Source organism: Mauremys reevesii, linkage group 3 (genome assembly GCF_016161935.1).
Source record: "Mauremys reevesii isolate NIE-2019 linkage group 3, ASM1616193v1, whole genome shotgun sequence".
NCBI lineage: Eukaryota > Metazoa > Chordata > Testudines > Geoemydidae > Mauremys > Mauremys reevesii.
Genome location: NC_052625.1, coordinates 148295979 through 148320127, shown reverse-complemented (window position 1 = coordinate 148320127; position 24149 = coordinate 148295979). Strand labels below are relative to the sequence as shown.

At 38.6% G+C, this 24149-nt stretch overlaps 1 protein-coding gene and 1 non-coding gene across 5 annotated transcripts in view; both read right to left on the bottom strand.

Annotated features, from left to right (window-relative positions):
• Positions 1-290: 290 nt before the first annotated feature.
• The window catches only part of ELOVL4 (ELOVL fatty acid elongase 4), a 69847-nt gene continuing 45988 nt past the window's right edge, over positions 291-24149 (bottom strand). For 3 of the 4 annotated variants that reach the window (XM_039531566.1, XM_039531568.1, XM_039531567.1), the window contains exons 4-6: positions 11166-11337; positions 5380-5507; positions 291-2769 (exon numbers count right to left, since the gene is read on the bottom strand). In XM_039531566.1, the coding sequence (XP_039387500.1) occupies positions 2494-2769; positions 5380-5507; positions 11166-11337 (576 nt within the window). In that variant the 3' untranslated portion in view covers positions 291-2493. The remainder of the gene's footprint in view (positions 2770-5379; positions 5508-11165; positions 11338-24149) is intronic. The other variant, XM_039531564.1, reaches the window with a different exon arrangement.
• Positions 15596-15699, bottom strand: LOC120402470. Its single transcript, XR_005597251.1, has one exon. It is a non-coding gene; the product is annotated as a U6 spliceosomal RNA (small nuclear RNA).

Sequence of the window (24149 nt, the reverse complement as noted above, 5' to 3'; positions counted from 1 at the left end):
TGAGCCCAAGTGACATAAGAGCTGTGCCTGCACCTGGATTCACCCAGAATGTAGTTTTACCTCTAGCAAGCTCCCCATTTATAAGCACCAGCTGACCCAGAATTCCAATGTCCTAGACCCAAAATTCCAATGCACGATTTGCCTAACTTCCTGCCATAGGCTTCAGCTGTTTTCATCCTTATGTGCATTTTTGATGCATGCAGTAAGTGGGAATTTGGCTCCCAAATACTGGTCAACATGCAAGATGAAATTTTTATTTCAAAGATGTGGCAGAACCTGTACCAGAACATTTAGCAAAAGGCTCTTTAGGAGCCAGAAGATGTTACATGTATGCATCACTTTATTTAATTTGGCTTAAAAAGAAAGGAAATAAAAACATCCAAGCCAAAATGCTAGTTTACTAGAAGTAGGGAGAAAACATGCAGATTTGTTTGAGAAAGACCTCGACCCCTTTCCCCTCCCACATGCTTTATGACTATTGTTACACAGAAATATACATTGTACAAATCCAGAGTTTTTTTGGAAAGCATCAAGACTAAGCTAATAGGATAATTAATGCAGTTCCAGTGCAATAAAACTTCAATCCTCTAGCCATCCAGTACGCTGTCATGTATTCTGCTTGGGGGCAGGAAGAGGGCTTACTACTGAAGAACTGACTTCCAATTTAACCTATTTCCAGTACTACAGGCTATGTCCTCAAGTTCTCTTCCTTGCATTCCTATCTTGGTATTTGATATTTGGATACAGAGAGAGGTTTCGGTAAAATGGGGAAGGATAGAAACATAGTAACAGAAAAGGTGTTGGTTTTGTTTGCCTATTGTTTATTATAGGGTGGATGGATAACAGTTGAAAATTTTAAATTGTGTTGGATATTTTAACTTCTACAGACAGAACTTCTTATAAATTCTTTACTTTAAAAATGGTAAGAGAGCTGACTAGTGATACACCTGTTTTTAACCACAAATGTCAGAAATGTATCTGGGAACCAGCAGGACAGCTCTTGGGGTCTATACAGAGAACTAGGAGTTAATAGACCTATGTTCTAGTCCCAGTTCTGCATCATATTCATTGTGAGCTGGAACAAGTGACAATTCTCCATGCCTCAGTATCCAGCTAAACAGAAAAGGAATAAGAAATACTGCCATGCTTTCCTTACAGAAGGAAAAATTAATCTTTGTGAAGTGCTATATAAAAAGACTTTGTCTTCTTATAACTGTTTTGACTAAGGAATGATAGGCAGAGCAACCCCAGAACTTAGACTGACAAGAGCCAGCAATATTGGAGGAATGCCAGCCCATCTACCTCTATCATTTGCATTAGGCAGTGGCCTGCAAACAATACCAGATGTGTAGTCTACAATAATCAAAATACTAAGATGCAAGACCAACTTATGGGTAGATATTTCCAGAATATACCCACAATGTATTTGCTGTAAAGACATACTTTAACTGCAGATTCTCTCTCCTGATGAAGTGTGCCTGTTTTCTATTTAAACATGACTGGCATCGAATGCATGTAGCATTTGCAAAAGAAGGATTAAGTTCTAAGTATGTTCCCCCTCACCTTAACACCATACAATCATTTTGAGTGTTATAAGAGTTAGCACCATGGGTTTAATGCAGGTGGGGGACAAGGCAGAATAACCTTACATCAGATGGATTATCTTAGGCTATGAGATGTACTTTGTTTCATATAAATATATTTTTTTAAAGTTTTCTCCCCATTGAATCACATCCAAAATACCATTCCAAGCTTGCATTGAAAGAGACAGATGATAATTCTACAAAACAGGTGAAAATGTATTTTTTCAGGAAAGCAATTTCTTTCTCCAATTAGCATTAACTGACATTTATATTAGAAGACTGCATATTTCAGAAATTAAAGTTATTTAATGTTAAATGTTCTTTTCAACAGATTAAGAGGTAGGTATATTTCCACAATCGAAGAAAAATTGTAGCAGACACTAAATCAAAACAAAAGGAGTCTGATAAGTCAACAGACTCTGTTCATAACTGTGAACATAACTGTGTCTTGAGATATCTCTAATTAATAATGAGAGCTTGTATTTTCAGATAAAAACATACATCATAATTTGGAATTTAATAAATTTCTGGCAGAAACAGAAATATTCAAAAGCTGCCTTTTTCCACATAGAAATGTGGGCTTCAACAAATCTCTGGATCATTGGTAATATTAACCTTTGGACTCCTAAAACATGTTATTTACTGCAATTCTTTCTTACATTCACCAGCATCCGTGGTCTAAAAGTTTACACAGAGATCATCAAATGCTTGATAATTACATAATTATAACAGAAATTTAACTTGAAGTATTTTTGTTAAAACAATCTTCATAAATAATGAAAATATCTGTGTTCTAGCTCTTCGGTAACCTAAGGGTTAATTGGTACATTATGTTTCTTTTTTTTATCTTTTTCTTTTTAAACCAAACTGGAGGTTCCCCACTGCCAGCAATGGTTAAGGCCTGGATAAGTTACTCTCCTTTTGCTTTTCCCTTTTTCTGCTTTTTTCCATTTTCCACCACTAGATTGTTTTCTAGTTTGTTTACACCGTTTGCAACAGCACCATTCACTATTTTGCCATTCTTAATGGGTTCCTTGGGCATTTTATATGTCCGATAGTAGAAGTTACCAAACAAGAAAATAAAGGTGACAGCATAGATCATTACACCCCAGTGCATCCATTTAGGGAAGGGACAGTCAATATAAATAGACATGGCTGTGTGGCCAAGAGTCACGTGGAACTGAATCTGAAAAAAAGAAAATATTGCATAGTAAACCATTTGATGCCATGTTCAGTTTGACTATACCAACTTTTATTGAAAGTACAATAACGTATTAATTATAAAGAAAAAACTGTCTGTTGTGAAACACAATTCCTGGTTTACATAAGTAATATATAATTGCAATATTTCCCTACACTAACAAATACAAACAGTAGTAAAACATTTACATTCACAGCATTTTAAGTTTTATAAGGAAGTTCCTAGAGATTAGACAGCTGTTCCTTTACAGTATCTGTCAGAGATCATGGAAAGCTGCACAGCAGCCATACAAGTCTCAGTACTCTAGGAACCAGTACTTTGGTCACAAAACAATGTATGCATATGCTGATTATAAACATGGGCACCTCAACTTCTGATACCCTCCAAACCCTGTTGCCAAAGATGGCTCCACTCCCCGCTATTCCCTCCCTCTACTGCTGAGGAAGGTCAAGCCTTCAATGCTTACAAATAATTCTTTTTAAATTTAATACAATTATTTTAAAAAGCTCTTCCTTTCCCTCAGCTCCAACCACTATTTTTATTTACCAGACAGAGACAACTATTGAAAAGGCCTGGCTATGGGCTGCTCTACCTACAACCTCACTCCGAAATAACTAATTAAATGAGTCTTAATTTACACTGTCTGTTAATTCAGTGCAAGTCTGCTTGTGGACACGTCTTTCAGAACACAAATATCCTATTCTGACTGAATTAAGAGTGTCCACACATAGACTTGCACTGAATTAACAAAAGGTGTGTATTAAAACTGATTCACTTATTTTGGTGCAAGTTTGTGCATAGATAAGGCCTATAAAATCAACAGGAAAAAGTCTTTAAAATATTACATCTGCCAGTTAACTCAAGCCTACATTTTGAAGCTGATAAGGAATACAGAATAACTTTTCTGTTCTGAGGCCCCATGATTAAAAAAAATATGGACATGGATTGGCGCACGGGTACTTACTGTAAAAAGTAGTATACAATATAGAACCTTTGGTCTATATATTTTAAAAGATTTATTATATAAAACACAGCATGTAGATCATAATTTAATACAATACATGCTATCATCACGTACAAGGGAAAAGACAAAGTTTGGGCAAAGAAGAAATTATCTAAGAAAAATCTTTGATCTGTGACATTAAAAAATGAAAACGGGAGTGACTGCTTATCGCTTACCCGATTATATGCCACAGTCCAACAGTGATTGCAAGTAATTACCTCTTGGCTGCTGTTTGGTAGTTTATGTGGAAAGAGTAAGTGGACTCCGTCTAGCACATTATGGATTTTTGTTCACACAACACAAAACCCATAATTCACAGCTGGAACCAAAGGACACTCTTGTTGACAGTCTGAGAAACCAGGAAATTCAGCACTGGTGAGGCCTCATTTGGAGTACTGTGTCCAGTTTTGGGCCCCACACTACAAGAAGGATGTGGGTAAATTGGAGAGAGTCCAGCAGAGGGCAACAAAAATGATTAGGGGGCTGGAGCACATGACTTATGAGGAGAGGCTGAGGGAACTGGGATTGTTTAGCCTGCAGAAGAGAAGAATGAGGGGGGATTTGATAGCTGCTTTCAACTACCTGAAAGGGGGTTCCAAAGAGGATGGATCTAGACTGTTCTCAGTGGTAGAAGATGACAGAACAAGGAGTAATGGTCTCAAGTTGCAGAGGGGGAGGTGTAGGTTGGACATTAGGAAAAACTTTTTCACTAGTAGGGTGGTGAAGAACTGGAATGGGTTACCTAGGGAGGTGGTGGAATCTCCTTCCTTAGAGGTTTTTAAGGTCAGGCTTGACAAAGTCCTGGCTGGGATGATTTAGTTGGGTTTGGTCCTGCTTTGAGCAGGGGGTTGGACTAGATGACGTCCTGAGGTCCCTTCCAACCCTGAGATTCTATGATTCTATAATGAAATGAATAGACCTAAAGGCTTTCTCCCCTTAGAGGAGATCCCTGGTAGTTCAGAGCTGAAATAGCTCAGTAGGGCACCATTAGGAAATGGTCATCACTTTGTGTGTTGCACCTGCTCTGAGGTTTGAAATACATGCTTCAATCACCAATGCTGTTTCACTAACACTAAAATTCATTTAAAAATGTAAAAAGAACAAATGGAAACGTCATCAGACCCTTAACTACAGTCTGCACTAGCATGTGCTGCTGTATAAATAATAAGATTCAATATCAAACTTTACAGTGATTGTCTTTTCCTTTGAAATAAATGATTACGTTAAGGGCACAGAATAGTTCCACAGTATAACTGCCTCCTGGTAATCAGGTGTTCATTATTTCTGTCATGCTGCTATAATCAGATTTGATTATTTTGCAAAAGCAAAATAACAGTTTAATTACTATTATTGGCTAATTGCATATTTTGACTCTTTTAAAGAATAATCAAAGAGCAATTTTATGTGTAATTATTTAAAAAGTCCATTGCACTTCTAAAATTACATCAGCTTCTGACTTGATCTGTGAATAAATGACAGCCATCCAGCTTCGTGCTTGGCTGGTACACGTTTCATTTGACACAGAGAGAGAGAGACACACACACACACACACACAGACAGACAGAGCAAATTTAGAGAGAGATTTTACTTACCAATTGTAATATGGTCAAGTATCGTTTCCACCACAGATATTTCTGAAATTTAGGGCCACAGGCAGCTAATCCGTAGTACATGTACATAACAACATGAATAAAAGAATTGATTTGGGCTCCAAAAAAAGCTGTTCAGATATAAAAAAAAATCCATATAGTGTTATTTTTAAACATGAAAACCAAAAAGTTCTCTCTATTTTTTTTTGTTATTACACAGTAAAAATAAAATTGGCACATTTTGTACTTACAATCTTGTATGTATTGTCAGCACTAAATAGTAATATGCATAAAAACTGAACTTAAGATGAAATCCACATCTTTTGTCCGTTGGACAAGTTTGACTATGTAGGCTTGAGCCTATAAACATGTACCAACATTAAGTAATTTGGTCATGTGAGTAGTCCCACTGACTTCAATGGGACTACTCACATGAGCAAAGTTATATGGGTGTTTGCAACATGCAATACACCACTTTTAACAATCTATTGTTAAAAAAAAAAAGAATGTTAAAATAATAGCACTGATATTTCAGGATTGCCCTTAACATTTAATAATTCTTTACATTTAGGCTAATATTGCCATCTATGGATGGCTAAAATTAGGCACCCAAATACATAGAATGATTTTCAAAACAACTGAGCACCCAGCAACATCCATTAACATCAATGAATTACAGTATCCTGAAAACCAGAACCACTTACACGGTGTCTAAGGACTTAAGTATCGATGGCGTTGTTCCCAATTAACTCCATGTGTGGACATTCTTATTTCAGAATAAGAGTGCCTTGTTCCTGTGGGTTAACCTAACCAGAAGTAGCACCGCAAATATGGACTTCATTAGGAAACATGTGTAGACAAGTCCTTAAAATATGAACTTGAATGTCAACCTTTAGGCACTCACTCTTGAAAATCTTGGCCTGAAAACTTTTCAGTAGAAAGCACTGTTTGATAGTATTCAACAGCAGGAGAGGCTGTTCTCGATTTGATTTTGACAAATAGGGAGGAACTGGTTGAGAATTTGAAAGTGGAAGGCAGCTTGGGTGAAAGTGATCATGAAATGGTAGAGTTCATGATTCCAAGGAATGGTAGAAGGGAGAACAGCAAAATAAAGACAATGGATTTCAAGAAGGCAGACTTTAGCAAACTAAGGGAGTTGATAGGTAAAATCCCATGGGAAGCAAGTCTAAGGGGAAAAACAATTGAAGACAGTTGGCAATTTTTCAAAGAGACACTATTAAGGGCACAAGAGCAAACTATCCCACTGCATAGGAAAGATCAGAAGTATGGAAAGAGACCACCCTGGCTTAACCAGAAGATCTTCAATGATCTAAAACTCAAAAAAGAGTCCTACAAAAAGTGGAAACTCGGTCAAATTACAAAGGATGAATATAAACAATTAATAAGTATGTAGGGACAAAATTTGAAAAGCCAAAGCACAAAACAAGATCAAACTAGCTATGGACATAAAAGAAAAAAAAAGAAAACATTCTACAAATATATTAGAAGCAAGAGGAAGACCAAGAACAGAGTAGGCCCGTTACTCATTGAGGGAGGAAAGACAATAACAGAAAATGTGGAAATGGCAGAGTGCTTAATAACTTCTTTGTTTCGGTTTTCACCAAAAAGGTTGGTGGCGACTGGACGTCTAACATAATGAATGCCAGTGAAAATGAGGTAGGATCAGAGTCTAAAATAGGGAGAGAGCAAGTCAAACATTACTTAGACAAGTTAGATGTCTTAAAATCACCAGGGCCTGATAAAATGCATCCTAGAATACTCGAGGAGCTGACTGAGGAGACATCTGAGCCATTAGCAATTATCTTTGAAAAGTAATGGAAGACTGGAGAGATTCCAGAAGACTGGAAAGGGGCAAATATAGTCCCCATCTATAAAAAGGGAAATAAGGACAACCCAGGGAATTACAGACCAGTCAACTTAACTTCTGTACCCAGAAAGATAATGGAGCAAATAATTAAGCAATCAATTTGCAAAAATTTAGATGATAATAAGGTGATAAATAACAGTCAGCATGGATTTGTCAAGAACAAATCGTGTCAAACCAACCTGATAGCTTTCTTTGACAGGGTAACAAGCCTTGTAGATGGGGGGGAGCGGTAGATGTGGTATATCTTGACTTCAGTAAGTCAATATATTTAGTAAGGCTTTTGATACTGTCTTGCATGACCTTCTCATAAACAAATACAACCTAGATGGAGCTACTATGAGGTGGTGGGAAAACTAGTTGGAAACCTGTTCCCAGAGAGTAGTTGTCAGTGGTTCACAGTCATGCTGGAAGGGCATAATGAGTGGGGTCCTGCAGGGATCAGTTCTGGGTCTGATTCTGTTCAGTATCTTCATCAATGATTTAAATACTGGCATAGAGAGTACACTTCCAAAGTTTGCAGACGATACCAAGTTGAGAGGGGTTGCAAGTGCTTTGGAGGATAGGATTAAAATTCAAAATGATCTGGACAAACTGGAGAAATGGTCTGAAGTAAATAGGATGAAATTCAGTAAGGACAAATACAAAGTACTCCACTTAGGAAGGAACAATCAATTGCACACATACAGAATGGGAAATGACTGCCTGGGAAGGAGTACTGCGGAAAGGGATCTGGGGGTCATAGTAGATCACAAGCTAAATATGAGTCAACAGTGTAACGCTGTTGCAAAAAAAGCAAACATCATTCTGGGATGTATTAGCAGGACTACTGTAAATAAGACACGAGAAGTAATTCTTCTGCTCTACTCCATGCTGATTAGGCCTCAACTGGAGTATTGTATCCAGTTCTGGGTGCCACATTTCAGGAAAGATGTGGACAAATTGGAGAAAGTCCAGAAAAGAGCCAACAAAAATGATTAAAGGTCTAGAAAACATGACCTATGAGGGAAGATTGAAAAAATTGGGTTTGTTTAGTCTGGAGAAGAGAAGACTGAGAGGGGACATGATAACAGTTTTCAAGTACATAAAAGGTTGTTACAAGGAAGAGGGAGAAAAATTGTTCTTCTTAACCTCTGAGGATAGAACAAGAAGCAATGGGCTTAAATTGCAGCAAGGGCGGTTTAGGTTGGACATTAGGAAAAACTTCCCAACTGTCAGGGTGGTTAAGCACTGGAATAAATTGCCTAGGGAGGTTGTGAATCTCCATCATTGGGGATTTTTAAGAGCAAGTTGGACAAACACCTGTCAGGGATGGTCTAGATAATACTTAGTCCTGCCTTGAGTACAAGGGACTGGACTAGATGACCTCTCAAGGTCCCTTCCAGTTCTGTGATTCTATGAAAAGTATTATTTAGATAGTAAATATACTTCAATCTTTTAAAAAAATTAATGCTTGCACTACATTAATTAATACATGCATGTTTTAAAAGATACTATACATTTGCAAAAGTAGTGATGGCCTAGGATTCCAAACAGCAAATCACACATTGCTACACAGCTAACATTGCCTAAAGGATTACTGTCATGCAGGAGAGGGTGTCTTTTCTTGCCAGAACTCATGGTAATTTCCTCTGCAGGGTAGGATATCCCTTACAAGAGAGTAATACTTTTTTTGGCAACATGGACTGTAGGATTTCCCTGTAGTTTCAATTGAAAATCCTCAACCTTAAAGAGACACTTGTCAACTTGAATTTTCAAAAATTGATTCATTCAAAATATAGCATGTAAAGAATTTTTACTTTTGAAAAACTTCTCACATGCTTTTATAACATTTTTACTGCCCCCCTGCTGATGCTTGGAAAAGTCTTTTGGGTGGGCCCCAAAGCAACATTAAATAACATGCTTGAGCCCACTCCCTTTTTGCTGTGCACATCCATGCCTGCCACTTTTTCAGTGTCACTTTTGCAGCTGCTGGTACTGGTGAATGACCTTGCAGGTCTTGAGGAAGAGCAAGTGAGGTGAGGATAAAGAAGTTAGCCTCCCTTATAGCCTAGTGGTTAGGCAGCTCCCTCAGAATGTAGGAGACCCTAGTTCAATTCCTGTCTGTCTAATAAGCAGAAAGAATTAGAATTTAGTTCTCCCATCTCTCAAGAGAGTGTCCTGATATTATGGCATGAGTCTTACTCAATCTCTTCTGTTAAAGGTGTATTACTTTGGAGAAATGAACAGTCATCGGGAGCAGGGACTTGCACTTGGGTCTCCTACATCATAGGGGAGTGGCCTAACCACCAGGCTATAGAATCATTCTCACCTCTTTCCCTGACCCCATGACTATTCGTTGTCGTTATGAATTATTGTGAATTGGCACTCTGATAGAAAATTTAGACCTGCTGGTATGTAGGCAATATGTCATCTGCTAGAAAACAGTGGAACAGATATACACAAAGAAATCTTGTAACAACTTGACATGTATCCTAGTTTATATTGGGTGAAATCCTGACCCCATGCCAGGCCTCTGTTGCTGTAGAAGGGCCACAACACAGACTTGCTGCATTTCTTCTGTTGGAACCAGGAATTGTATAGACTGAACAACTGGACCACAGAGTTGAGCTGAGCTTTGAAATGGCCCCTTGCATAGGTTTATGGGAGTTGAGGATACTCAGCAACTTACAAGATCAAACTATAAGGTGCTAAAAGATAAGGGGTTCACTGGAAAATGGTAGTTGGGACTACAAACTGCACATATTCAATGGCTACAAACCTCATGTAATGAGTACAGTGAACAGTAATGACTGAAAGTGCAGTGAACCCAGGATTCCTCTCACCCTAAGGCTGGACTGGGGATTTAACCACCTGGGCTGAAATATTTATATAACCTCACATTTTATATTCTAATATAAATATAGTGCATGAGTGTGTAAAAAATCCAAAATATACATTTTAATACATTATATGAATATTTTAACAAAGGATTAATTTTAGTCTGGACTACATGGATTATAATTGCAAATTATTTTTATAGTTATTTTTACAGCCCTTTACAAACAGAATGGGACATTGTCTTCCAACTTCTGCCTCAGCAGAATTTGAGAGAGACAAGGCAAAGCAAGACATGACACAGGGGAACAATGCAGGAAAAGAAGGGTGTGTAGAAAACAATGGAAGTAAGATTTCCTTGATGTGAAATTTATAAGAACAGAAAGGAAAAGAACGTTAATTATAGATTTGCATAATTATAAAGCTTCTACAACTAGTTGACAAGGGTTTATTGCTAACCTTCAAATGAGTTATTCAGAATTTGATACTTGTTTTGTTATAAAACAAAACAAACCCCAAACTCAGATATAGGGCCAATTTCTACTCTAGTAAAAATTCAGAATAGCTCCATTAACTTCAATGGATTTAGACTGGAGTAACAGGGAAGAAACTGGCCCATAGTTCTGATTCCTAGTTCTCTGGAGCTGCAAAATGTTAGATTAGGTAGGGTTGTTGTAGCTGTGTCGGTCCCAGGATATTAGAGAGACAAGGTGGGTGAGGTATTATCTTTTATTGGACCAACTTCTGGTGAGAGAGACAAATTTATCTGCCTGCTCCATATAGTAGGGTGACAATTTTTTTAAAGAGGGAATTTGTAAAAATGGAATCTCAGTCTTGCATTTGATACTTGTGAGTAAAGTGTTTTGCAATTCATAAAACTACAGCTCGGTTCTCTCTTCCTCCTTCTCATTTCACACAGAAGGAAGTTACACTATGTAACTGCTATGATCCGATGCTGTTTGAATAGACTTATCATATAGTATTCAGTTAACTCCATGAAATACTGGTTTCTTTATTAATTCCAAATAGGCTGATTCTCACTCTTATGTCTATATTGCCTGAAGAGAAAAAAAGACAGTTCACTCACCTTGTCCTCCTGGAACCCACTTGATACCAATCCACCACAAGGTGAACATAGTGAAATGGTGATAGACATGAAGGAAACTGATTTGGTTAAATTTCTTCCTCAGGATGAAAAATATTGTGTCCAAGTACTCAATTCCTTTTGAGACATAGTACCACCATAAAGCACCAGCTATCTGCAATATAGGAACAAAGATCCTAATGATTCTTAAAGAAATAATTGAATGAAATTAAAGTTAACTACATCAATGTGCTGTGAGGAAGAAATGGAAGATATGACTAGCATTTTTGGCAGTTTCTATTCCATTTCCGAAAAATGCCCTGAATTCTGGGTTATATACAGCAGGAGTGGAATCATAGGTTAGGAGAAGTCAGTTATGATTTAACTATTAAACATCTGGCAACATCAGAGCATTAGACTTCTTTGGATTTTACTCCAACCAAGGATGTAGTTTTTTGTAACGTCTGAACATGGGTTCAATATACTATTTTATAAAGGCTACCATATTGTACAATTCCCAGAAATTCCTTCCCTAGCTGCAGCCTCGCAAACCTGCCTTTCGCTTATTAGCAACTGCCAGATAATGGCAACTTTTTTCTGGCAACCGAGGGATTGCTAATAAGTAGAATATACTGTATTCAGAAGTAGCATATGCATTTTCTTTGCACTGAATTCAAAATCCTCAAACTGGTCACATAATATCCCAACAAATGTTTCCAGGGAGCACAGTACATTAACAGCAACACTTAGATCTATGTCCATCTTCTGTAGCTGGGTGCTGGTCAGTTTGAACTGCTGCAGCACAGTGTCCAAAAGAGTGCCATGACAGCTGTCTCCAATTGTTCCATTTTCATCTGAAGATAAGCTGCATATAAACAAGTGTCAGGAGATTGATTTATATTTTTTGAAAGACCTTCCAAGGCTTGTTGAATACTGCTATAGTTTTGACACAATGGCTTGGTAGAATCGGCACAATTACACCACTAAGTATCTGACAGACTTCTGAATCAACAATCTCTGGTTAGTATCAGTATTTATGTTGTGGAAATGGAGTTCCATCAATATGTTGAAGCAGAACAGAAAGAATAGAGTCACTGAATAACCCCCCCAAAATGACTGCATCTGAGCAATTGTTAACACTGTTGACTCCGACTGAACGTAGTATTATCATACAGCAGACAGACACATCCAAAACTTATTTTTTTATCATAGCCACCACAGCTTTGGCCATTTGCACGTGTGGTTCTCAGGTAGCTGAAACTCAATGAATTTCACAATTATATGCCCCTCTGAATTCAGAAATCAGAAGATGAATGTGAGCAGGTCTACATGCACTACATCAGGAGTTGTATCAACAGTTACAGAAAAATATTTGGCTTACTGTAATTCTGCTGCTATAGTATTTTTAATTACCATTCCCATCAATTCAATGAATGTCAGAGACAGCTGACGACATATAGGAGGGCTTAATTTTCCCCTTCTGTACAAATATAGCTAGGTGATCAGCCAGAAATGACTCAAATTGTGATATTAGTTCCAAAATCCCAAAATCATTTCTAATGCTTTCAGATTCTAATACATCATCCTGGCCATGGAAGCCAAACCCACGAGCACTTAAAAACTTTATAACTGCCACCACATGCTGAAGAACATCTCTTTGATATTGCTCTTCTGAATTAAATTGGTGTGCCAGATCACAGTATACAGTCAACTAGTAGAACTCCTTGCCTGAGGAGGTTGTGAAGGCTAGGACTATAACAGCGTTTAAAAGAGAACTGGATAAATTCATGGAGGTTAAGTCCATTAATGGCTATTAGCCAGGATGGGTAAGGAATGATGTCCCTAGACTCTGTTTGTCAGAGGGTGGAGATGGATGCCAGGAGAGAGATCACTTGATCATTACCTGTTAGGTTCACTCCCTCTGGGGCACCTGGCATTGGCCATTGTTGGTAAACAAGATACTGGGCCAGATGGACCTTTGGTCTGACCCAGTATGGCCATTCTTCTGTTCTTAAAAATGGGACATCTGGTCACCCTACACAGTGGTACATACATTAATTGACATATTCAAATTGTAGTTGAAGTATTCATCTAAAAACAGTCAGGCCACATATCAAAAATGCTCAAACCATTTTCAAGGGACGGGTTTGCAAGTGTTATTAAATAAATATGTAAAATCGTGAACAGAAATTCCTGCTCTTACAGTAATGAACACAGGATACATATATGTGTGAGGGCTCCATAAATAAAAAATGGAAGATGAAATATGTAAGCTCATAATTAAAGGTCTCCCATGTCTTTTGGGGACCCTGTCCATTAAAATGGCCCTGGAAGGGCCGGAACAGAGTCAAAATGGCAGTAGGCCAGCAGAAAGCAAGAGCTCCTTGCAGTAAAAAGCAAGCAGAAGCAACCCTTTCCTCCACCTCCCTGGCAGGATGGCTCCACCGTCCAGTGGTGGTAGGTGTATTTGGCTCCATTACATGGAAGCCATGTAGGACAGCCCCCCCTGCATGGGGGGTGGAAGTAAAGAGAGGGAGGAGCTGCACACTCCCCCTCAAATACATAAACGGAGTAAGGAGGCGAAGGAGGAAGTAGGAGGATATGTAGCACTGCCCCAGCTGTTTCTGCTTGGGGATGTCTCCCTCCCCAACCTGAGCAGGAGCAAGGGGGGATGTCTCAATTGCCTCTGGATCCATCAAGTCACACCCTGGATAGTGAGGTGAGCATTTCAGGTTAGGTAAAGGTTGGAAGAGAAAGCATCACAGGAGCAAAAACTGCAGTTCTGCACTGCAGAGTCAGTGAGCTCCCAGAAGGGTAACAACACAGTTTACTGTTGCCAATCTGCATGCTTTGCATATTAACTGCTGAATGCTTCATCATCTCTGCATATATTTTGAAACCAATGCAGATGCTAGGGAGGTAAGGCAGACTCATTAGTTATATGAACAGAGGCAAAACTGGGTAATTTCTGTCATAAGAGGGAGAGGGAGAGTAGATGAAAGAAATAAACAAAGAAGACTACCAGAGCTGGGAGTTCCCGGATATATGGACAAGCCAAAATAATTTTTAAGATACATAATGCTCAATAAGTAGCACTTCTGCCTCTGGGCCAGGCAGTCATATATTTAACTCCCACAGCAAGGCTTGGCCTCACACCCATTGATGACACTGTAGTACAGTAACTGCTCTTAAAGAAACACTGGAACAAGAAGCAGTGTTTGAAGATTAATGTGGATGGCAGAGTGTGGAAGTAAAAGTGAAGTCTGGTAGTCAGACAACCTGGTTCCTATGCCCAGCACACTGTAGGCTTGCTATATGACCTTGACAGGTCACTCATTCAACCTGTCCTGCAGATTATTCACGTCTTGTTAGGTGAATTCAATTGAACAACACTGAATCCATTTAAAAGACATTCCCTTCCTGTAAGGCATGAAGAATTTGAAAGATCCAGGGTGGTATTTGCTTCCAATTCCCCATTTCTCAATGGGACTATGCCTACCCAGTTGTTTTTTTTAACAGAAACTCAAAATCCCCACCTAAAGGGTGCTACATAAGTAGAAAGTATCAGTTGCATGCTCTGCTCAACAGCTATAAATAATTCAGTTTTGCTACTACTTATCACTTACAAAGAAGTTGACAGGTTTCAAGTGCTGTAAAGTCTTTAATTATCCCAATACTCCTAAGGATTGAGGTACTATCACTATTTTTATAGATGAAAAAATGAAACAAAGAAATGTTAAGTTGCTTGTCCAAGGTCAAGCAGCCACTTGGAGATGGGGATAGGAAAGCATGCATATCCATGCTCTGTTCAATTAAGTAATATATCAAGAACAGATAGGCACCATTAAACTTGCTTTGTAAAGCACCAAAAATCTAGGACCTAACTGATAGTTGTATTTTTGATAAAAGTTGTTTCTTAATATCAAGTTTAACAGAAAGAGTAACAATGAAATAATTCAATTAATAAAAATAATTAGTTATAAAAATATACATTATATAGTACTAAATATTCTCTAAACCAATAATGTTATTCTTATTATAAAATTTCTTTCCTGGGAGCTTTCATATGAGTCAAATCTAAGCCTGTTAGGACACCAGATGGCTCAGAAAGATTACATTACTGCCTAAGATTAAGGGGTCAGCAACAGATCCAACTCCATGACCTCTGCACACTGCAAGCTTTTCTAAAGATGACTTCATGTTCACATGAACAATTTTAACCTAAGGCCTTGTCAGTAGTAGGTTTTTTCACCAGATCCAAACCAGGGTAAGCTGCACTGGTACAAGGCCTGTTTTACACTGGTGTAGTGCAGCTATACTGAGATTTGCACCAGTGTAGCTATGCAAGTGAAAATGCCCAGCATAGACAGGGCCTAACTATTTTTATAGAGTTTAAAGGCCAGAAAAGACCATTAGATCATCTAGTTTAATCTGAAAGTATGTAATGCTTCATGAATTTGCATGTCATCCTTGCATAGGTACCACGCTAATTTTGTCCTATTTCATTCTAATTTTACTATACTTGCTGCCAAAACAAGCGCGCATGTGCGCACACACACATCTTTCATGCCTGAATAGTTTTATATCACATACTATGTTTATCATTCCATTTGAAAGGATATTTATTTAGTATAAAGGCAGAAATTAAAAAAAAAGAACCCCCAATACACCACAGGGTTCTCAAGCGGAATCTCTCTTTTCCCTGCTTTCCCTTCAGAAGAACTCTAATTACTGGTTACAGAGGACTTGCAGGAGTATCTTTTATGAGATCATAAATATACTGTATATACTGTGAAGGAGAGGTTGTTGTTTTTTTTAACTCACATTTCCTTCTTATGGAGTTTTATAAGAGTTTAAAATCTTGTAATCCAAAATTTAATTTGTAATCTGCAGTTACTTACATTATTTTGTTTATTTTATATTAAAAATACCTATTCAAGTTCTAGGCACTTGCACACTTATTAGAAATGCCAAAAAAGAGAAATACCTTTTATTCAAAAGATAACTGTCCTAGACCACTTCACACTATAGGCCACCTAGCATCAAAAATAGCACATTTCAAAATTGCAAACTATTTATTATCCCCACAACCAATGACCCCAAATTCCTCAACCCATAGCTCCCTGTAAACCCCAATAGACTAGAGGAGCCTATGTGCCCAAAGAAAGAACAAAACCAGTCTCTGTTGATCAAATGAGAATTGGAGGTTGGAATCCAGCAAAACAGATGCTTAATTTTAATTTATTTGAGGAATTTGTTCAGTTGATGAGAATTAAAGAGGAAATTCATAACTTTTGAAAAGACCATGCTGTAAATGCTGTAAAGAGCCTCTAAGGGAGTTGAACTTTAATGGGATTTCTGTGGTTATCGCTCTCTCTCTGAAGCACCTTTGAAAATTTCAGGTCTTTATCTTTAAATTTAATTGCAAAGCAGGACACACTGCTGATGTGGCAAAAAGTTGATTCTTCTTTCATCTCTTTTTGCCTATGTATGAAATATTAATAGTTTTTCAGTCTAAATTAAATTCACTTTATACTTACAAGAGGTTACAAAAAAACCTCCATTGTGTTGGGGAGAGGGGATAAATATCCTGCGGATTCTCATATACTTGAATTTTCTAACAGTACCAAACACTATAGCCCAGCTATTGTACCATGCCTCCTAATTGCACTTTTTGTTGCTATCACTTTCAGAAAAAAGGTTAAAACATTATTTATTATTATTTGCCAACCCATACATCATAGCCTGATCCAAAAACCCCTCTGAATTACTCAAAGACTATTCTTCATGAGAGAAAACTGCTCTCAGCTGAAGGCAATGTAAAGTTGTTGTATACTGTACGAGACTCAAGCAGTACAGATTCACAAAGACGTGGTCAACTCTTCCTTAAAATGTTCATAAAGTTCACATTTGGTTTTGTACTTACTTTTCCCCTTCTACATGACCACCTATCCCCTGATCCTTCTGCTTCATATTTTATTTTTATTTTTTACTGTAAATCCTGCTACACCAAACATTTGCATTAAATTGTGCATATATTTAATCCGTTCACCTTGTTTTCAAAACTAGTAAAAATACTAATTGGAAAGGCAAAAGCAACAGAAAGAACAAAATGTTTCAGATTTAGACAAGTTTAGTAATATATTTACAAGACAACAAGATAAAATGGGAGCAGAAAATGCATATTGAAATATAAGACACTGCCTGGACAGACATCAACAGGGGAACACTGCTCACGTGTAGCTTCCCTTCTTTGAAAAAGTTCCAATGTAAGGTGTTAGCTGAATGTTTCTCAAATCCGTAGTGTAACACAAAATAGAAAAGATTTTTTCAGATTTTGAGGAAAGTCAATGTGGGCATAGAAGTTCATATACATATCTTGGAGGAATGTGCAGGATTTTGAAGAGGTCCCATAAGGCTGCTGAAAATGTTTTCTCTGGGTAAAATTCTCAAATCCCAGCACTGGTTCTCTGCGTACTCTAGATTAGTGAGATTTTCAAAAAAGTTAACTGTAAGAAGTAGGTTTTGCTAAAAGTTGGTAACAAGTCTTTTAAAGATAATTAGGGTGTGCTGAATCCAAATATGGTTGTTACCAAGCTGTATGTTGTGTATAAAGGCCTCTACAAAGACAGCAAAGAAACAAAACAGAAATCGCTGAAATGTCTTTATTTCTTTTTTGTTTGGGATTAACATCCTTCAGTTCAATCATAATGAGCTGTAGGATGTAAGAAAAGTAATCAAATATGCACAATCTTTTTATAAAGCTACCGAATTTCAGTTTCTTATTTGCAAGAGGTACTAGAAATATTTTAGTATGTTATAGAACCATGAAAGAGAATTTTTACATGGATGTTCATCTGAGCATTTGCACTTTGACACAAAAGCGTGCAAGCTGATTCAATTATCAGAAATACACCACGTACTCCGAAAACACCTGTTTTTAAAACAACTGAATAGATTTTCCTGACTAAATATTAAGTAAACATTTTAATGCACACAAGTTAAGCACACGTATCAATGTACTATTTCCACAAACTTTGGCAGATTGAATCAACATCTTATTAGGTCACTTATGACATTTACTTATTTCATAATACTGTCCGTAAACACGAAGAGTCAGGTACACAACCTTGTTCCAGTTTTCTACGTTGGCATGCTTCTGTATAAACAAGTTGTGCTGTCCTGTTCTTGCAACATTGACTTCTGCACCCTTTGGTGAAGCCACAGAATATTGTCTCCAGGCAGTCGCTGGTACTGGTGGCAATGACCTGAGCTGTGGCACCAGACCTCTATTCTCCTGTTTTCAACCCAGTGTATTTGGAGGAGGAAGAATTAGATTTCGGTAGCTGGCCTGTCTAGTGCCAAACTAGTGCCTGGTAATGAGCTCTCTGTATGTGGAAGAAAAGAGCACCATTTGTTGGGGTATAGCTTCCGATAATTGCAAGCATGTGAACAAAATGGCATGTGTTTTATCAGTACTGTGGACAGCTGACCAGTCTTACCTCTGACAAATCAACTCTTTTGCACTTTTGACCTTCTACGAGTGCACGACACCCTGTCCAAGGTGCGTTAGAAGCTGACGGTGTTGCTGAAACACTTTCCATGCAGTTGTCTTATTGTGTCCAGCGATAAAAAAAAAAGAGGTAACATCATAACTAGTCAGGACATGAAATGGGAGCAGAGTTTCCAGAGTTTCCAGAGCAGAGTTTCCAGAATGGGTCCATTCTGTAGTTTCTCACAAATGGCATGAACAGGAAAATATTTTGGTTCCTTTGATGTGCCAGCTTTCATCCAAACTGTTTACCTGCCATTTTGTTATAGTATGCCAGCAAAAGAATAAGCACATCAGTGTCCCTGGCTGCAATCACCACATTGTTGGCATCAGCATCACTGTGGACATGGTGTAAAATCTTTCTTGTGTCTCATTCTTCCTCATGAGCACCAGTTGGTGTGAACTGTTGCTGTTGAGCCCTATGCTCCAGCCTTATCCTGAAAGCCACCAGCCAGAATTTTATCAGGTGATCCTTGTGTCATTAGCTGCTCAGATAAAAATATTTTCTGAAAACACAGTGAAATTCATCCAGTTACTTGGAAGAGGCACATATATGCCTTCCGCTACTCCTTGCATGGGTCTTGTACCTCTTGAGCATTTTTATTTTGTACCACCCTTAACAGAGTCCTGGTAGTACCTGTCAAACACAACGTCTATACTGTGGAAGTCTTCTCCACTCTTAAGTACTATTTTTACAAATGTGTCTGCAAAGTCTCCAATGTTTTGGCTCTGGATGGCTTTTCTATGGCTAACACAACCAGCCCATTAGCCACTCAAGCACTCTCGTCTGGACTATATTGTCAACCTGCAGGAAGCAGGGTTGGTAGATATACCCCAGCCCCCAAGTCCTTCAAAGTGTCCCCCTGTGGAATCCAGATCCTGATCAAATCCCACATCCTTGTTCCCAAAGAAACAGTGTACCCCAGTTCACCAGTTTTACCTAAAACTACTGCTCCTGTAACACACACAACACTTGAGTTCAATTATAATGAAACAAAAAGAATTTTATTTCCAAAAGAACAGCGATTCAAACAGAAACAAGTGTGAGTGATGAAAACAAATGGTGACATACAAAACAATATCATAAAATGCAAAATAGGGCCTTATTAACAGTTACCTTTCCTATCTTATACAGTAGATTCTCACCACACAGTTGAGTCTTTTGCAGTGCTTGCAACCCCAAGGAGTTAGGATTCAATTTTTCATGAAACACACCCATGCATCCAGGTACCTCCTCAATGAATGGTTCCAGAGTGTGTTTCTCCACCCTATGATCTAATGAATTAGTCTTTTACTTTTATTCATCGATAGCGAGTCATATTTTCCTTGCAAGTGGTTCTGAGGGAAACCTTTGATAGCTTTCCAATAACTTCTGTTGCTTGGGGAAAAGGTGGACAATTAAGTAATATACTGCATAATCAGATAGCCACGGCTGGCACTCAGACATACTGTTCCCATGTGACTCAATTTTACTCCAAAACCATAAGACCTAATTTTCAATATTATTGCATTATTCCTTAGCTATTACCCATACACACATCTCACAGTGTTTATGAGTATTGATAAGTTACAAGCTTTCATTAGAGACCTTACCTGACATGGATTAATACCATGAAAGTGGTTTATTTGGTGTAGTGAGTTTGTCAGATCTGAAACAGGAGTTGCTCCTAAAGAACAGTAAACCCCTTGATTGTTACCATCAATGGGCTCAGGGTAACTGTTGGTGGACAATGGACATTAGCTGTCATTACATTGCCCAGTATTGCTTTTGTGCCTGTTCTTAGACTGCCAATATCAAAGGAACAGGCATTAACTCATGTTTCAAATTTTATTGCAAATTCACAGTCCTGCTTGCTTCACAGGCTGTGTTTAGTCACTGAAGAATATTTCTGTCTGCCTTCATGGTTAAAGCCTTTCCTTTTACTTCTTTTCTCACCCCATATAGCGCAGAAAAAAGTTGGAGCATTATTTTTTGTCAGTGACACATGAATGTGTACATGTCCAGGCATCCCCTCTTATGTTATGAACTTTCTCCACAAAGCTGTCCAAATGTACTTGTCTTAGGATCTTTGCATTCAACAGTGTGCTTTGCATGGCTTCAGTAGCCAGATTTCTTGTTGAAATATTTTGCAATGAAGTGGGTGGTTCCTCCCAAGAGAAAACTTTGAGCCTTTGAAGTATTAGTCAGAGTGCATCCTCATCTTCATTGTCACGTTGCTTTCTTGCCTTTCTTGACTCATTGCAACTAAACTGGTCATTCAACGTAGAACTTGGCTTTGGTGTCTGCTGCAATATGGGCTCTCAGCTTGTAAGACAGGCTCATCTGCTGGCGGCTGACCAAATCTTGGTAATGCCTATAATTCCACCTCCTTTCTTTCTTATGCCATTAAGCCACTTATGGGTCTGATCAAGGTCCATTTGGTTGAACTTCTGACATGATTTCTAGACAATAAAGTTCCCTTGCTGGAACTCCTTGAGCACTTCAGGTGGTAGTGTATGTATTTCTACAGTGCAGATGGTACCCCAACTTGCATAGATTGTGTGGTCATCTCTCATGAAGAATGACATCACACATTTGAAGGTGAAGAGATGCAGCTCCCAATTTCCTTCTCTCTGGGCATGGTGGAGCATGAGCAGTAGGGCCACCATTTCCATGTATCAACACCAAAACCTGAAGTTCCTACTATCTTCACCTCAACTGGTCACCAATGTGGAGGTGGGATATCAAAATTTTTGTGAATTACAAAGATGAAGTGACATGAACTCACCATAAGAATGTAACTGATCGGCTTTGACAATATCCTCTTTAAGCTCTTGATCATGTGCTACTATAAGGTCCAAGAGTTGTGGAAGAAGTAGGCAACACAATGCTTGAAACATTGCTTGTAGTCCTGCGTCACCCTGGCATGTTATTTGACATCACAGCTTGTTCTGATGATTTGGTCCAAGAACTCCACTTTCAATACAGTCATCTGCTAGCCCTCAAGCCTGTGCTGGCCTATACGTCTTTGAAAGTTCACTGAGATATGAATGCCACCTAATCTGGAATAAGCCATTCTCTGTACCCTGGTGTGTCCTTTTTAGTTCCATCAGTTGACAGTACAGAGCTTCATCAACGTTTAGAACCACATACTGCTGGCCAAGCACTGACACACATTTGCATCTCTGTACAACAGCACTGAGGATGTCTAGCTCTTGGGCAGGCACGTGAATGATTGGCCAGTATCCAGTGCTAGCTGTCATGTGCAACTGGCTGAAACCCACATCTTGGGGTCTCATTTTGATGTTTAACAATAAAAGCCAAATCAGAAGCTCTTGCCTGCATCACAGCTTTGCAGTTTTCTTCAGATTCAGAGTATCATTCTTTGCAAACACGGTCCATGAATACTGGTTTAGCTTTACCATTTCTTACAATGGCTAATAGGTTTGTGTCAATTGCATCAGCAACATTAAAGTGTGCTGTTATTTGATGGCTTTAAATGATTCAACATCCGATATGGGGCAAAGCAGTAACTTGGGTTGCATGGATTTTGGTTTTGACACCCAGAAAACGCATAATTTGTGTCAGTATTGGTGGCTGCATAGAGAAAAAAAAATCCTGAGAACAAGCTGGAAGGAATATCATAATCATTCTCAGCTTCCATACTGTGTAGGGTTTTCTCTGCTAGGGCTGTGCCCACCTTTGCAGTGGCTAGTCTTATGGAAAATCTGAACAAGTTGTTTTGACCTTGTTGCCTGATGGAGGGTTCACCCAAGACAAATATGCTTTATAGTGTCCATTTCCTGCCAATACTCACACTATATACAAAATATTGAGCTACACTAAGCACCTTGCATTTCATTGATTCTTGTTTCTCAGAGTTCTCTTTATTACCATCATCTTCATACAGCACTGGAGGAACATGTGCAGGCTATCTGGAATGCAAGCAGACATCATCCTCACTGACCCTGAAACCTTTGTGGCCAGGGTGTGACAAAGTATCTCCTAGAATTTCAAATGTAACATGTACCCAGTGACAGAAATATGTCTCCTGGGGGATTGCAAATGAAGACAGCTTTCTTATCATCTTGGCAAGAATCATTAGTGAGCTGTATATGTATTTATACTTGGTTGGAATTAAGAGTGTTTGTTTCTCAGCAGGAGACCAATCAGACAATGAAAGAAACTGGAATAAGTCTCCAATATGAGCTTGGAGTTTGTCCTTAAATGATCTATGACTTATGTAGCAGTGTGGAATTGCAGTGCCAGTTTTCTTTACAAGATTGCAGTAATGATGCTGTACCTCAGATGGTTGCATGCTGAAGCTCACTTTCAAGCCAATGCATGCTGTATCAGTAATTTTGGTGCCCTCATTCTTCTTCATCATCAACCTCAAACAGGATGTAACAAGTCAGCAGCTATGAAGTCATTTACTCCAGCTAAATGAACACTCATTTTGTGGGTCAAATACACCTGCCCCAATTATCTGTTTACTCATCTTGAATGTAGTGACAGAGATGAGTTTCTGTTTATGGTGCATGTCTTGTCAAAACATGCAGCATCTCCAGTTCATAGGTTTCACAAAACTGGACTGTCTTGTATTATGGACACTGACTGTTTTTATTGGGAAAACTACAGCTTGCCACATGATAAATCAGTTGCAGATACTCTTGTGTTCTGTAACCTCTGGATTTTGCCTTTGTCAGTGTATTGGGCATAGCAATTTCTGTGCCACACAACTGATGCTGCCTGTTCTGAATGAATGATTAACTCAGTTCTGTCAATGGCCTCACCGTATATGACATTGTGTAGTTTCTTTCGAATGGCTGTTGCCTCCCTTATTCTATGCAATCCTTGTTCACTGACTTCATGCCCATCTTCTCTGTGTTATTTGTCAAGAATCAAGAAGAGGAGACTGTAGGAAACTAAGGGCTAGTCTACACTTACCAGCTGGGTCGACGCGGTGAGTTCGACTTCTCGGAGTTCGAACTATCGCGTCTAATCTGGACGCGATAGTTCGAACTCTGGAAGCGCCGCGGTCGACTCCGGTACTCCACCACTGCAAAAGGCGGTGGCAGAGTCGACCTTGGAGCCGCGGACATCAATTTCGCGGCGTCTGGACGGGTGAGTAGTTCGAACTAGGGTACTTTGAATTCAGCTACGCTATTCACGTAGCTGAACTTGCATACCCTAGTTCGACCCCCGCCCTTAGTGTAGACCTGCCCTAGGTTTGATCTGTTGAGACTTACTACCAGTTCTATTACTACCAGTTTATCTTCAGCTGTAACCAATATGAGTGTCATAAACCACCACCTTGGCTAACTACTGTTGCTCTGTTTGTAAAAAAATACCATTGCCAGAATGTCTATCTTAATTCTGGTCAAACTACAAAGCATTACATACTATACAACAAATACTAAGCATGCAAGAAATTGAAAAAATGATTTCACCTTTT